Source organism: Podarcis tiliguerta, assembly GCF_965153285.1.
Source record: "Podarcis tiliguerta genome assembly, chromosome: 11".
Taxonomy (NCBI): domain Eukaryota; kingdom Metazoa; phylum Chordata; class Lepidosauria; order Squamata; family Lacertidae; genus Podarcis; species Podarcis tiliguerta.
The window spans coordinates 34214312-34230192 of record NC_139544.1 but is presented as its reverse complement, the minus strand read 5'-3'; the positions used below and the strand labels follow the sequence as shown (position 1 = coordinate 34230192).

The window sequence follows — 15881 nt, the reverse complement described above, 5'->3', positions numbered from 1 at the left end:
GTCGACACACTGCTCCTATTCCTATGATGTGATGCGGGGGAGAAATCAACCATGTATTTAGCAAATACTCAACATGTGTTTTAATCAGTTGGAATAAATAATGTAGCCAAAGTCAGTGTTGATGTTAAAAAATTTATCCTTAGGATTTAAAGTTATTTTAAAAAAGGGAAATATATTCATCATAAGCAGCATCAGATGCTATTTAAACATGATGTCATTTTCATATTTAACACACATAGAACGAATTCTGTTGAAAAGCTGAGAACACGCATATAGTTTTCCAACATGAAATCAGGCCTTACTGACCACCAATGGTTCCATGTGAGAAATTTAAAATCGGATACGACGCCATCTAATTTCACTGAAACTGCCATATTTCTTTCTATTTGAATAGCTGGGTATTCCATAAATGTCTCTTCAAGAAAGCAAGGAGAAAAAGCTGAAGATACCTGAATTATCTGTCGTGACCATATAACTGAGGGCCCAATGGGTTTGTATAAATAAAGTCCAACTTTACACAATATAGGCAGAAATATTTTAAGTTAAATTGCTTCTGATTAAAAAAAACAACACAAAAAACCTTGTGGCAAAAAATAATAATTCCCAAGGGTCTTTGTTCTTCAATCACCAGTAATTTGTACCCTTCGAAAAGATACCCTGCCATTTTTCTCCTGCTTCAAAGCAATACTTTTTTGGGAGGAAAGGTATAGTGAAAATAAGAAACAAATGCAATGAACTCTCAGGTGAAGTTGTCCAGCAATGGACATTGTTCCAGTGCCCTCTATAAACCATCAGTACTGTCCTTCTCCAGTCCCATGGGCTTTTTTCTTGCCATGGTAGCAAACAGTGCATCCATCATCCCCAAGACTTCTAGTAATTCTTCTTGGAGATCAATCTCTTTTTCAATGAGATTTTGAAGTTTTAGAAATTGCCTGTCAATAACCGAGGACTGTCCAACCACAGGCATGTAGATTTCTGCGAAGGAAGAGATACAAGTTAAAATGGAACTTCCCTGCTTAATGGGGTTTAGCACATCTTATAAGCCTAAAACAAGTTTCCAGCCGAACCTTTAAAAAGTCTAAAATCATTTTATTGAAGACAGCAAGGTTTTGCAGGCTGGCATCTTGCATCAAATGAAAGAGGCAGTGAGAAGTTTAATAAATGCAATACAAAAGCTATGATCATCCTGACGGTCACTGTTTATAAAAAAAGACAATGCTTTTTCAATAAAATAAAATGAGGTCTAAAAGTGCTTTCAAAATTGTTCAATTAACAGTTACCCTTATAACTGTTATAAGCAGATATTTTATTAATTTTGCTTTTTAGAAGGAAACCTTTTATTATTATCAACACATTTATAAAAGTGCTTTGCTCAAGCTTCCAAAGCAGCTGGCAACGTAAGTCACAACCAGCTTTCAATTAGTCTCAGGGTCAATTTTTTTTATGGTAGCCCAAATCTCAGTTGTATGGGTGTATGTATATATCTCAATTTTAACTCATGAGCTATTGCTGCAATCTGCTCCAATTGTATTTTTTATCTTTATGAATGCTGTTTTTATTGTTATGTTACGTGAGCTGGTCTTTGACCGTAATAAATTATCTAGTCTCTGTGGAAAGCAAAAAAAAGGACAGGACTGGCATGGAAGGCTTTCTATGAAAGGGCTTAAATCCAGCCACAAGCAAAACTGTGTGTGTCGCCTTTAAAAGGGTCAGCTTCTCACACAGCAAACTGCCCAGTAACTATGATCTCCATCAGACCATCAAGGTGCCTCAGCCACCCAGAGATCGGGCAGGTGGCAAGTGAACTCAGCATCTTTTCAATTGAAGCACCCTGTCCTTGGTCTTCTGCTCAAAGAAGACCCCAGAGCCAATCACTTTTTACATACCAGGTGAATATCTTTTAATATACATAGGCCTTTAAGAAAAAGTAAAGTTTAATTATTGGTTTGCATCCAGAGGCACAACAGCATAAGGACATTCATGCAAGGGGATTTCCCCATCCCCTCCTCTCCACTGCGGCCCTCTGAAGATGCACGAACTATGGATTCGGGGCCCCCTGGGAAATGCCATGGGATGAAAAGTGGTGCTGCAGTGGGAGCAAGGAAATAAAAATCAGGCCCCTTGCACAAGGTGTCTCCGCTCGGTTTCAGCCAATTTCCTCTTTCCTACTGCAGTGCCCCTTGCCTGACCCCATGTCTTTTCCATCTTTCTTCTATAGTAGAATTCAGGATGGCACATGCAGCGATCAGACGATCTCTCATCCAGTCACTAACCAGATTCCGACCCACATCGTGCGCCTTCAGACCACAAACTTCTATTCAATTGGTTATCATGGTAGTGTAAGAAAGCCTTGTACACAAAGCAAAGGCCATACCAATACACAGCATGGGCATCCTTCTTTGTGAACAGAAAAAGGGTGTCTTGGGTTACCTGGGTATGAATCCATTCTATTAGTATTGTCAGATTTTAGTACTTACCTATAATCATTTCTGCAATGTTTATCAGCACAGGAGCAAATCTTGCATCAGTCACGTGTCTGCAAGTCAATAGCCAGATGTTAGCAATTTTCACTATTGTAGAAGAAACACACTGAAGGCTATGTTCTCTGTCATAGGGAGAAGGTGCTGTACGGAGATGGTGAGATGCAAGTGAGAAATAGAGGACAACTGCTGGCTACCAAAGTTCCTTCCCTTCCATCCTACTTCTGTTAACAAGAGGGGAAGTGAGGATACTTCTACCAATCATATTCACCTCTCTTCTATGAGCTAGGTATTCAGAATAAGAATTAAGGATTATACCATTCCAACATCCATAAAAGAATCACATACAGTGGTACCTTGGGTTACAGACGCTTCAGGTTACAGACTCCGCTAACCCAGAAATAGTACCTTGGGTTAAGAACTTTGCTTCAGGATGAAAACAGAAATCACACAGCGGTGGCAAGGGAGGTCCCATTAGCTAAAGTGGTGCTTCAGGTTAAGAACAGTTTCAGGTTAAGAACGGACCTCCAGAACGAATTAAGTTCTTAACCCGAGGTACTAATGTACATGGAGGACTTCCACCTCTAAACAGCTAGATAGTTGGGCTTCATGAAACCAGAGGTGATGCATGAAAAGGAGAAGAGAGCCACAACTTTCAGGCAAAGGGTTTCTTTTTAAGAAGCTTGCAAACGCAATGACTTTTGAAAAGAAGGAACAGATGCCATGCGCCAGGCAGGGAAAGGAAGTTATGGGGCTATAAAGTTGCTAAAAAGCAGGGGTAGCCAACACTATGAACTGCAGATGCTGCAGTGACTCAAACTTCCATCAGCCCTGGCTAGGATGGCCAATGACCAAGGATAAGGTGAGTTGTTGCCCAGTAAACGTCTCAATAGCTCCTTCTGCTCCTCCAGTTACTCTGCCAGCTGCAGCAATCCGAAGAGGAGAGGTGAGAGCTAAAAGCGTGGGGTGGGGGTGGGACTGAATTGCATGTGCCGATCTGACCTAACTTGCTGGCTCTCTGGCTGTAGGCATCTATTTCAGATGTGTACATAGAAGCTAAGCAGTGCTTTGCCAGGACTGGGTTCCTGTGATCATCCCACCCAAACCTTCACAAGCTGACCTTTCTTTGTTCCACTTTGACATAGCAGAACTGTCTGAAAGCCTTGCTTTAGAAAGCAGAATGCCCAGTGCTATTTCTCCCAATCTGTAGCACAATTTTTTGGCCCAGAAAACACAATTACGAAAGCAATTACCTTATCAAGAAAGAAAGGAGGACACTGAGCTGTTTTTCATCTCTCCCTGCGAGTGCGTTTTTCAAGGTTCCCCTGCGGTTTAATTCCTGAAAGACCGTGACTATAACTTCAGGTGGCCTTTTCCTCGCAGAATCCTAGAAGCACAAAGCAAGGGGATTGCATGAACTTAAGCAATTTGAATCATGCCTTGTCCATAAAGAAAAGGGAATGCATTCAGAATGCATCTAAAATTCATTAACGGGACAGCTCATTGGGCTTCTAAGCCTCCAGTTCCTGTGTCAGTCCTTTAATAGCAAGGAGCTGCTCAAGGACCATCAAGTGAAACTCTGGCTTCTATTCCCAACCAAAATAAGATGTTATTTCTACAAACAGAGCCCATGCCCAGCAGTGGTGATAAGAGTCTGTAGATTTTGGCTAGACTAGAGCTGGGGAATGTTTTTCAGCAAGAAGGCTGCATTTCTTTCTGGGCAATTTTCTGAGGGCCACATATGAGCGCTAGGTGAGGCCAGAGAGAAAAATAGGTAGAGCAATGAAAAGTTTGACATGTATAGATTAGTTTTACATACTCTCATTCATCTCCCTCTGTCCAAGAATGTGTGGCATAATCAGGGATCCAGGACACATTCTAGTAGGCAAATACACTCAAGGACACAGGAAAGCAGACCTGGTGAGGGGTGTGGCCTGGGAAGAGTCCCAGGGCCAGATGGAAAGGTCTGGAGGGCCATCATCGGCCAGGCAGAAAGGACCACTCTACAGTTGCTCCAAGACTAGCACTTGTGAGTTTTGCTTTCTGGTATAAGTAAGTATATAAAACAGAAGAAAGCATGGCTCATCAAATATAAAAAGGTACTTGAGTATTTTTTAGTTCATTGAGGCTCAGGAGTAAACCCTACACAAATGGAGTGGGGTCCCTAAGACAGTTGGGTGGCGCCTTGTACGCCTCCTTCCGACAACTCCTGCAGCTGGTGCCAAACGTATTGCTTCGCTGTGCTTTGGACCACATCAGCGAGACTGAGTGGGCGGTCTTTTTTTGCCTGGGCAGCCCAGGACCTCCATACACCCTGCTCAGGCTTGCACCACGGGGAGGTCCCTTTGGTGTTGCTGACACAAGAGTTTGACTTCACCCCCGAAGGTGCACGCCACTGTCTCTCAAGACAGATGGATGCCAACAACAACAAAAATACACAACAAGCTTTTCATGAGATTTCCCACTGTTGGCATTAACATCCATGCTGTAACTATGGGTTTTATCTCTACTGACTGTACATGATGACTACTGCAAACACAATGGAACAGCCTCTCCCTCTCCTCCCTCCACGTACCCCCAAATCTGATCCAGAGCTGGAGGGACCCCAGAGCAGAGGAAGGGCAAGTTCTGTTGTACTTGTGGGAGTCATTCTGCACAATTATTTAGTTGTACACAGCCCTATGAACAATAGAAGGCCTTTGTTTATGGATCATTTTATGGCAGATTCACTGGAAAGAGTTTTACAGTACAATAGTGTAACTGAAACAGAATCACCCAATCTAAAAGGTGACTCAAGTCCTACTAGCTTACCTCAAGTACAGCATCAAGAGCCTTAGAAACCTGGAAGCTTCTCAGGAGCTTATCATATTTCTTCAAATAGGTTTTGGCAGGCCTACTGACAATGAAATCCTCCTAAAAGATGAAGGGAGAGACAATCCATGATAAAACCCACAAATCACCATCCCACCTACTTCAATATCACCTTTGTATTGTTTGCATAGTTTATCCTGCCATAGAAATGCAAAACCAGATACATTTTGTTCTTGTCAAGTTTATTTCCCCCTACACCCAGTACAGTGTTACCTCGGGTTAAGTACTTAATTTGTTCCGGAGGTCCGTTCTTAACCTGAAACTGTTCTTAACCTGAAGCACCACTTTAGGTAATGGGGCCTCCCGCTGCCACTGTGCGATTTCTGTTCTCATCCTGAAGCAAAGATCTTAACCTGAAGCACTATTTCTGGGTTAGCGGAGTCTGTAACCTGAAGCATATGTAACCCGAGGTACCATTGTACACTAAAAGTAAGGAACGGTCTGATTCAGTATAGGGCAGCTTCCTAAATTCCTCCAGCTGATCAGTCAATAAAATGTTGCAGCCTAACTAACTTCCCCTTAAGTCTTTGTTACTCAGTTTCAAAAACATGATCTGTTAAGGCACCTCTTTGGCTAGTAGAAAACAGGACTTGCTCTGTGCATCCTTTTGTTCCATACCTGCTTCGGCATGTAGTTCTTTCCTTTCACAAAGGTCCTATAGGCGGGCCTTCTCCTCTGCTGAAGAAGCTCTCTTGCACCTTCATGCTTCCGGTGTTTAACATTCAGTATTCCATTTGTCATGCCTACAACTAGAGATTCATCCTCAGGCTAAAAAGAAAGAGAAACAGGCTTGCTTACCCAGAAACTGTAACTCAGACACACATTTTTAGTTCTCTGTCTTTAGTTTCAAGCTTCCCATTTACAGCAAAGAAGAATTGCCTTGGGTAACATTTATTTTATTAAGAGATTTTTTTTTTAGCTGCCCTTCAGCAGTTAGGTATCAGGGCAGTATATAAAATAAGGAAACAATGGCTTCTAATATCCTATTCTGAGCAGAGGGCAATTGTGAAAAGACATCAAGAATGGAATCAAGTTAAAGGCTGTCCCTAATTACCTGGCCTAGGCTACATCCACAACACATATTTCAGGCACTCTCATTCCCTTTTAAAAGTCATAGCTTCCCTCCTGCAAAAAATCCTGGGTACCGTACTCCGTTTAAAGGCCTCCTAACACCTCTCAGCTCCCTTAACAACTACTATAGCTCCAAGCATTCTTGGGGGTGGGGATGACTCTTAAAGAGGAACAAGAGAGCTTTAAATGTATGATGGAGCTGTGACCCAGGTGAGGCTAAGCCCCAGCAACTTCTTCTAGTCTAATAATGTAATCTTATGCATATTTATTCGAAAGCAAGTTCCACAGGGTTTATTTAAAGATAAGCATGCATAGGATTGTGCTGTCCAGTGCTTGAGGGATTGAAGTGATCGGCATTGGTGCCAACAGCCTTTAACTTGCCAAATTTGATGGTTCATGTACCTATTGACAATTAAGGCGATCTAAGATGGCTTTGGGCAGTACTGTCACCTCACTTGTAATCACCTGTCTGGTGCAAACAATATCCATATGAAAGAAAACCTGGTGCAATACATTCCAGACAGACCCCTTTCCGGGGGGGGGGGGGTGCACATTGCTTCCATACCATTATTGCAAGCACAACCGAAAGAAACCTCTTGGGGTGCCTACCAATCCAAGAAGCCAGTGTGTGACCTAGTGTGTGTCTAAGCTCAAGTTTCAAATTGTCAGGTAGTCATCACTTGCCAGAAGGTTTATTTTAGTACTTACTGCCAAGGCAAGACTGAGAATAGATGCTGCATAGTTAAAGCTGTGGACGACCTTGTAGGAAGTTGTACTGTAAACCTTCACATGCCTACAAAGAAAAAACAAAAATAGTGATTTCAGAGTAGGTTAAATATTTCATGAAAATGTGACTTGCACCCAGTTGCTGCAAAAAAACCCCATATTTAAAAAATATGTGACTAAACCCATATTTTCAAGTCATATCTTTTAGTGAAGGGGGGAAACCAGAAGTAGAGTAAGAATGCACTCAAGTCAATATTCTAGGAACGCTGCTAAATTGTATATCCAGCTCTACATTCTGCAGTCTGCTTGTTTATTGAATTTATAACCCACCATTCCTCCCGAGGGAGCCCAAGACAGCAAACAAATCCACAATTTAAAGACAAAAACAAAGCAAAAACTTTCTGAAAACAATTGCATGTAAAAACAACAACAACCATTCTTCCATCCAGCGATCTTCGTGTTGCCAGGAGCAAAATTCCACCAAATTCCTGGGTAAAAAGAATTTTTTCTGAAATTCCTTCTGAAAGCTAATGGTGATAAAGGCACCTTTAACCAGTTGCAAGACAAAACAGAAAACACACAGCTCTGTGTATGGAATTACACTTCTACATGGAAAGCTCTCTAAAAAGCCAGTAAGAGAAACTGAAAAATACAAACCTGTCTAGTGAGCCGGAAAGCAGTCTCTGACCAGAGCTACTCAGACACAAACAGGTTACAGTCTTATGGTGATTTCTCAAGGACACTAGTAACTGTCCTCCTCTAAGGAAGTCCCAGACTTTAACATAACGACCACCTTTTAAAAAGAAATGATTATTTGTACACAAATAGTAAACAAGGCATTTCATAGGCATGCCACAATTTTCCCTCTAGGCCAGGGTTTCCCAAACTTGGATCTCCAGCTGTTTTGGGGACTACAATCCCCATCGTCCCTGACCAATGGTCCTGCTAGCTAGGGATGATAGGTGAGGGAACTTATGGCCCTCTAGATGTTACTGAACTACAACTGCCATCAGCCCTAGCTAGCATGGCCACTGATCAGGGATGGTGGGAGCTGTAGCACAGTAATCTCTAGAAGACCACATATTCCCCACCCAGAACATATGATCTAATAGAAGATAAAACATCCCCTTACAGTAGGAAGCACTTGTCTCCCATACAGACTGCATTATACACAGAGACCTACATGAACAGCAGCAAAAGGAAAGACACACATATCTCCCTCTGACACTCCAAAGTCAATCTTGCATGTTTTTTTCTTAAAAGGATGATGGAAAACCAAAACTGAAAACAGCATTTCAATATACCCTTGAAAAAAGACAAAAGACTTAGAAGCTACTATCTAGCAAGCACAGGGCTTCAGCCAAAAATAGTACAGAACCTTGCAGAAGCACACTCTTGTCACTAGGGTCTGCACCCTCTATCGATTACAAAGAGGGAAATAAATAAGAGAATCATTGCAGATAGAACTAGAAACAAGCTGTATGGTTCGAAGGAGGGAGGAAGGGAGGGAGGGAAACTGCCCGTTTGAGAAAATACCTGCAGTCACAAGAAGACCTCCGGAAGGAAAGAGATTAACACTCTCAACCGGCTGCCCATGTTCTATCGTCATGACACTTTTTTCTGCCCGTGTATCAAACACTTTCACAGTATGATCATATGAACCTAGAAGGCATCCCAGAAATAAGGAAAAAGAAGAGTTTGAGGGTTGTAACAGTTGACATCATGACTACAAGCCTACTATTTCAATGAGTCTGTACTGCATATGACTTAGCTGGATGCAACCCCGAGATAGAATAATGGAATGTTGTTCTAGGTGCAACTTCCACCCTGCCCAGACCCAAAGCACGGTGTATTATTGAAACAGCCATGGGAGTAATATAAAACATCAATGATCAACTCACATCTCGCCCCTCCACACCAAATCACACTGAAAGCAGCTGTTCTGAAGGGACACACCACTTTACCCAAGCATGATTCCAGAAATTACTGTTAGAGTCTAAAATAAATTGCTCACTAAAAAGAGTGCAGCAAACACCTGTGGGTTTGAATCTTGTGTTCATTTGATTTGTGATTTTAATTCGGAGAAGCCATTTAGTGACTCCTCTCTCATCGCCCATAATGTCTGGGCTGCAATATTTTTAAATGAGCCAACTACAATTATGTCTTCTTATGCAATGACTTCTACTTAGATGAAGCATGAAGAAAAGGAAACGCAAGTGCAAAAAAAAATTCAGTTTAAGCAGAAAATCATTCTGCCTGAACAGAGCCACAAAAATTTGCAAGCAACACAATATTAGGTAAAGGGACCCCTGACCATTAGGACCAGTCGTGACCGACTCTGGGGTTGCGGCGCTCATCTCGCTTTATTGTCCGAGGGAGCCGGCGTACAGCTTCCGGGTCATGTGGCCAGCATGACTAAGCCGCTTCTGGCAAACCAGAGCAGCGCACGGAAACGCCATTTACCTTCCCGCTGGTGCCGTACCTATTTATCTACTTGCACTTTGACATGCTTTCGAACTGCTAGGTTGGCAGGAGCAGGGACCAAGCAACAGGAGCTCACCCTGTCGCGGGGATTTGAACCGCCGACCTTCTGATCTGCAAGTCTTAGGCTCTGTGGTTTAACCCACAGCGCCACCCGTGTCCCCTAACACAGTATTAAGAAGGCATTAAATTAGAGAAGCAAATGGCGGTTACAGAGCAATAGGGAAAGCAAGCCTTCTATAGCAGGAATGGGGAAACTCTTTCAGCCTGAAGGTCACATTCTTTTCTGGGCAACCTCCCAAGAGCCAAATGCCAGTGGTGGGTGGGGTCAGGGGCAAAAGTGGGCAGAGCAATAAATGTACCTTTGTGCAGAGCAGGCTAGTTGTCTCACATATACACCTCTCTATCCTCCCATCCAGGAAACAAAGTGGCCATTATCAAAGTTCAAGGACATATTCCAGCCAGGCAAAAGCACTCAAGGAGGGCATGAAATGGGGCTGGTGAGGGGTGTGGCCTAGCCAGATCATGTGCTGGAGGGGGGGCATAGGGAGAGAGAACCAAGGGCCAAATAGAGTGACAAGAAGGGTTGCATTTGGCCTCCAGCCCTGATTCTCCAGCTCTGTTTTATGGTAAACCTGCAATATCTGTAAAAAAAGTGTGCCCAGCAGTGACACAGAGAAGTAGAAAGTGAGCCACCAACCTGTTACAAAAAGATCAGCATTCAGTTTACTAGTACAGCCACATCTCACATAGTCTGTGTGCTCGTTGTAGGATACAATTTCTGATGCGGATGAAATGTCCCACACCTTTGATGTGTAATCATCTGCTCCAGATACTATTCGGAATTTATCGGATAGAAAGCCCACAACATGTACTGCTCTAAAAAGAAAGATTCAAAGTTCCCCAAATTAGTCCTTTGGAACGTTTGGTCACATACATGAATTTTCCATTCATCTCCAGGATTATTTATGGTGATGACGGCTACATTTATATCCCACCTTTCCTCCAAGTTCAAGGAGGCATACATGGGCCTCCGCTCCCCATTTTATCCTCACAACAAGCCTGTAAGGCAGTTTACTACTGACAAATGTCTAAAGGACCTAGACACAAAAGCTTTCAAGGCCAATCCAGGAATTGGAAATCCTGAGAATATTCTGCTGAGATGACCTTGGATGTGTGGTCTGATGTGACGAATTCACCAGAAAGCTAAATGAAATTTCCTGCTTTTGTATATCATGAAAAAGAAAAGTAGACATATTAAAGTGAGCCACCTGGAATGGACTGAGGTGTGAGCCAGTTTCCTTAGGTGACTAGTATTCCAGAACAGCAGGACCATAACTGACAAAGCCTTGCCTGGATCTCTAGCAATCAAAGCCCTCAAGACGAAGGCACACAAAGCTCAAGTTGGCAGGAAGGTTCAAATGGGAAGTCATCAAAGAAAAATTCAGTGCAAAATGCAGGCTACAAGCTTGATGCATTGTGATTACACAAAAAGCACTCATTAAATGCATTTTCAATACCCAGTGACCTTGCAGAGTGTAACACAAATCTTTGCAGAATGGACCTGTTTTAAGTAAAATATGCTCTCTTACTTGGTATGTCCATCAAACTGTCGCAACGCTGCTCTCCCACTGGTATCAAAGAGTCGAATGCTGCCCTCTTCACTGCCAGCAACCAGCAACTTCCCATCATCTCGATACGTAGCACAGTATGCTACATCTTTGAAGCGAGAGAATGTTTTGATTGGTTCTTGAGAGTATCGACCATAAATGTGGATCTAAAACAAAATGCAATGTGTACATGGAGAGCATGACAACCAGAAGCAACTGAAATACCAAACTATCTCTTTTGCCCAATAGCAGTATTGTTGCTGGACTTCAGCCATTCATTCCATCTATTGTTAGCACAAGGCCCTTCAAGGATGGAGAGGGGGAGATTTGGTGCCTGTAGGCTCTGTGCACAAAGGTATATTCCTCTATGGAATTTGAGCATAAAGTGTCAAAAATGGATGATGATAAGGGGCAGGGTTTTCCATTAATGCAATGACAGCCCTGAAAAATTCATTCCCCACCCCCACCCCATTGGTCTGAATGGCAACCAGTTACTTACACGGGACAAAGTAAAAGTGCAACACTCAGTGGACTACTGGGTTTTGTGAACCACTTCCAGGCTATACATTTGATTTGATTTCAAACCATGCAAGCATCATTGTGATGTCAGGTGATTGACAAACAGGTGCTCCCACCTACCTGTCAAATTTGGCTTGCAAGGGATGGGAGAGAGAACACCATTTACCTTGCCACCGGAGCGGTACCTATTTATCTACTTGCACTTTGACATGCTTTCAAACTGCTAGGTTGGCAGGAGCAGGGACCGAGCAACGGGAGCTCACCCCGTCATGGGGATTTGAACCGCCGACCTGATCGGCAAGTCCTAGGCTCTGTGGTTTAACCCACAGCGCCACCCGCATCCCTGTCATCAAGAATTACAATATATAAATAAACGTTTGCTGCTTAAGTAATAGGTTTTCCCCCATCCTTCCATTGCCAGAAATGCTTTTACTTCCAGCATATGTTTCATCCCTTTTAAGTTTATTTTCTAAATAATGCATGTATCCCAATGCCCCAAACAATCAGGTGATAATTATCTGTATACAACAAAAATTTCAACAGGGCTTTATGGAGGCAAACGAGATTGTAAAGGCCCTTTGAAGATAAAGGCAGCACAGTCCTATGGTGTTACTTCCGCAGCTGCAACAGAAGCAGACAAAATAAGTGTGCAAGCGAACTTAGCAGAGCCCTATATAAGACAAGTACAAGAAGAGGCTATGAAAACTGGACTATATTTTAAACCTTACCCTTGATGAAGCTGTGACAGCATAGTTATATGGAGGAACTGGAGAAAAGTCTATTTTGTTCACTGCACCAAACTCCTTTATCTGAATAGGAGCCTAAAAAAAATGGTAACATAATTAACATTGTGTTCTTAAGACAGTTCCTTTAACAGGATATTTACAAAAGTGAGAGAGAAGAACATCAAAATGTTAAAATATTTATTAGATTACAAACTTTTAAAAACCATTCAAAAATGTACTAGGTTTTATTTGTTTTAGTGCTATAACTCCTATATGGAATTGAATGTACAGGATTTCATCTGATTATTTAATTCATGTACTCCTGATTCTTGCATTGTTGTTTCTCTGTTTCATTATAGCTGTTTTTAAAAGGTTTTAAATTTTTCTTTGCACTCTAGTGTCATAACAAAGCAGTATAATTGCGGCAGAGGTACACCTATTTAAGAAAACTATATATATATATATATATATATATACACACACACACACACACACACACACACACCCCACATATTATTCTAATATAAGGAAGTACAGAACTCAAATGCAAAGTTTCCATGCATTCTCTTTCAATCTCCAAGTCAAATTAGTGAGATTGAAACAATGTATTATTACCTTGAAATTCTTCCAGTACGAAGTATCCTTTGTTACTTTCTCACCAAGCTTTGGAAAAGACTGAACTTTAACAGGTTTGTACTCAGCCATTTTATCTTAAGTACAGTAAAAGTTCTTCAAGTAGCAAAATATAATCTTCCAGCGTTGCAAATTTCATATGGTGAAAGTAGAACAGGCTTCTGAGGAGGGGAGAACAAGAGTACACAAAACACTGAAATCTATCTATAATACTAAGCAAACATGTACTGCAAATTTTAAAGCAATTCACAAACTATTCGTTACCCCTATGAACTAACCTACTCTCCCTCATTTTGACTGACATGATACATTTTAATCCTCATCTAAAACAAGTATTTTGTTCCTCATTATACAGCTTCAATATTTGGCAGTATCCTGTATCTAAAGCAGACTAGAATAGCTGTCCAAACCCTTCTAACGGAACTCAGTACATATCAGTATTGTGCCTCAAAAACAAAACCTATATATCCTGAACTTGTAAAGCAACAAGTGGTTTCAAAACAACTCTGAACTGTCTTAAGGTTCTCCAGGATCACAGGATCTTGTGCAAAGCAATCACAAACTGAACTGACATGAAGACTAGGGAGTAAATGATCATAGGAGTATAGAAAGCTGCCTTATACTTAGTCAGACCACTGACATATCTAGCCAAGTACTGTCCACAGTAACTGGCTCTTCAGAATTTCAGACAGGGGACATTCCCAGCCCTACCTGAAGATGCAAGAGGTTGAATCAATAACCTTATGTTTCCATGCTCTACCACTGAGCTACAGCCCTTTGATAAAACTACGGAAAAGAAAAAACTCAGAGCACTGCCATTTGAGTTTCTTAAGGGTGGTAGAGTAAATATTAGCACAATCCAAACAAAACTCTCAGTCAATAAGTACATCATAGTTAATAAGCATGTTTAGGACTACAGCTTACAAAGAACTTGATGTTTTTTCATCTCCGCCAAGCTAAGCAGTTGGCTCCTTATCTCTCTTGCCCTGACCTAGCCACTGTGATCCACGCAACGGTCACCTCCAGACTGGATTATTGTAACTCGCTCTACGTGGGGCTGCCCTTGCGACTGACCCAGAAACTCCAGCGGGTGCAGAATGCCGCAGCGAGACTCCTTATGGGGTCTTCGCTGCGAGATCACATTCATCCGGTACTATACCAGCTGCACTGGCTCCCGGTGGAGTACAGGATCAGGTTTAAGGTGCTGGTTTTAACCTTTAAAGCCCTATACGGCCTAGGACCCTCATACCTACGGGACCGCCTCTCCTGGTATGTCCCACAGAAGAGCTTACGGTCTGCAAATAAAAACATCCTGGAGATCCCAGGCCACAGAGAGGTTAGGCTGGCCTCAACTAGAGCCAGGGCTTTCTCGGCCGCGGCTCCAATCTGGTGGAACGCTCTGTCACAAGAGACTAGGGCCCTGCAGGACCTGACATCTTTCCGCAGGGCCTGTAAGACAGAGCTGTTCCACCAGGCCTTTGGTCAGGGCGCAGCCTGACCCCCTCCTCTGGCAATCTGCACAGAATCTTGCTTAATGGTTGCCATCAATTTGATTTTAATTAATTTTTATAATGAAAGGTTTTTAGAATGTTGCATTATTTTGATTGTTGTTAGCCGCCCTGAGCCCAGCTTCGGCTGGGGAGGGCGGGGTATAAATAAAATTTATTATTATTATTATTATTATTTACAAGACAGAACAACATTCCTGACTTCACAAACCAGGAATAGTCAATGTGTTGGGATACTCCAGGTATTGCTGGACTTCAGCTTCAATAATTACAATTCAGCATAGCCAAAAGAGAAGCTTTTGGGGTCATTTCTCCCCCCCCCCCCAAAAAAATGTAATTGAGGTGAAGGTGGAGCAGAGAGAGAAAGAAACACATGTTATGTATAGCGTGGAGAAAGTAAATAGAACATTTTCTGCCTCTTTCATAATATTAGGATCTTAGGATCACCAGATGAAATTGGACTGGAGGTTCAGAATAGACCAAATAAAAGTACTTCTTTATGTGCTGGAGATGGTCACTAGTTCAGAAAGCTATCAATAGCAATGAGCCAGGATAGCTCAACAGAATGTCCACATTCAAAGGCAGTATTCACTTATACATCAGGATACTAGGAACGGACAACTGTGGAGAGATGCTGCTGCCATTAATCCCTTGCCTGTGGGCTTCTCTGTCTTCGTTGAAAATAAGATAATGGACTAAATTTAGGTCTAGCAGGGTTCTCCTGAAGCTTTCCCTGAAACTGAGGGGCAGTTTCGCCAGCGCATGTTTCCTGCGGGCCAAGACCTCCAGCCTTTCAACCAAGGGACTAATCTTACCTCAGAATTTGAAGATTTCTTCCTCAGCGCTTTTGAGTCACGTTGCCGCCTATGGAGGCCGCCATCGCCGCGCTCAAGCTTCCGGATAGGATGCTTACGTCATCAGCAGCGCGCCGCCCCTGCCGTCAACAACGGCGCGTTGTGTTCTACTCACGATCCCCGTCCTAGAGATAGGAAGAAAATAACACCAACTAAACTTCGGGTTCCTATCGGAAAGGGGCACAAACATAACCCAGCGCAAGAGAGCTGCCTGGCGGTGCTCACAATTCTGTCCTATTCAGCTCATATCATCTCAACATTATTATAATTCATCCTGAAACCGGAATTTTATCAGGCCTTCCTTTTCCCGCCCTTAGGGGCACGGGTGGCGCTGCGGTCTAAAACCACAGAGCCTGGGGCTTGCCACCTTCCTTATCTTGCCACCTTCCTTATCTCTATGTCG

General features: G+C 42.5%; 1 protein-coding gene across 1 annotated transcript; it reads right to left on the bottom strand.

Moving 5' to 3' along the window:
* Positions 1 to 118: 118 nt before the first annotated feature.
* UTP15 (UTP15 small subunit processome component) lies at positions 119 to 15877 on the bottom strand. The gene is made up of 14 exons (XM_083404105.1): positions 15704 to 15877; positions 15440 to 15603; positions 13099 to 13277; positions 12487 to 12579; positions 11222 to 11406; positions 10330 to 10508; positions 8685 to 8810; positions 7806 to 7941; positions 7131 to 7215; positions 5970 to 6119; positions 5292 to 5393; positions 3734 to 3867; positions 2478 to 2536; positions 119 to 975 (listed from the first exon to the last, which is right to left on the bottom strand). The coding sequence occupies exons 3-14, from the start codon at positions 13186 to 13188 to the stop codon at positions 782 to 784; spliced, it is 1533 nt and encodes a 510-aa protein (XP_083260231.1). The 5' UTR covers positions 13189 to 13277; positions 15440 to 15603; positions 15704 to 15877; the 3' UTR covers positions 119 to 781.
* Between the last annotated feature and the right edge of the window lie 4 nt (positions 15878 to 15881).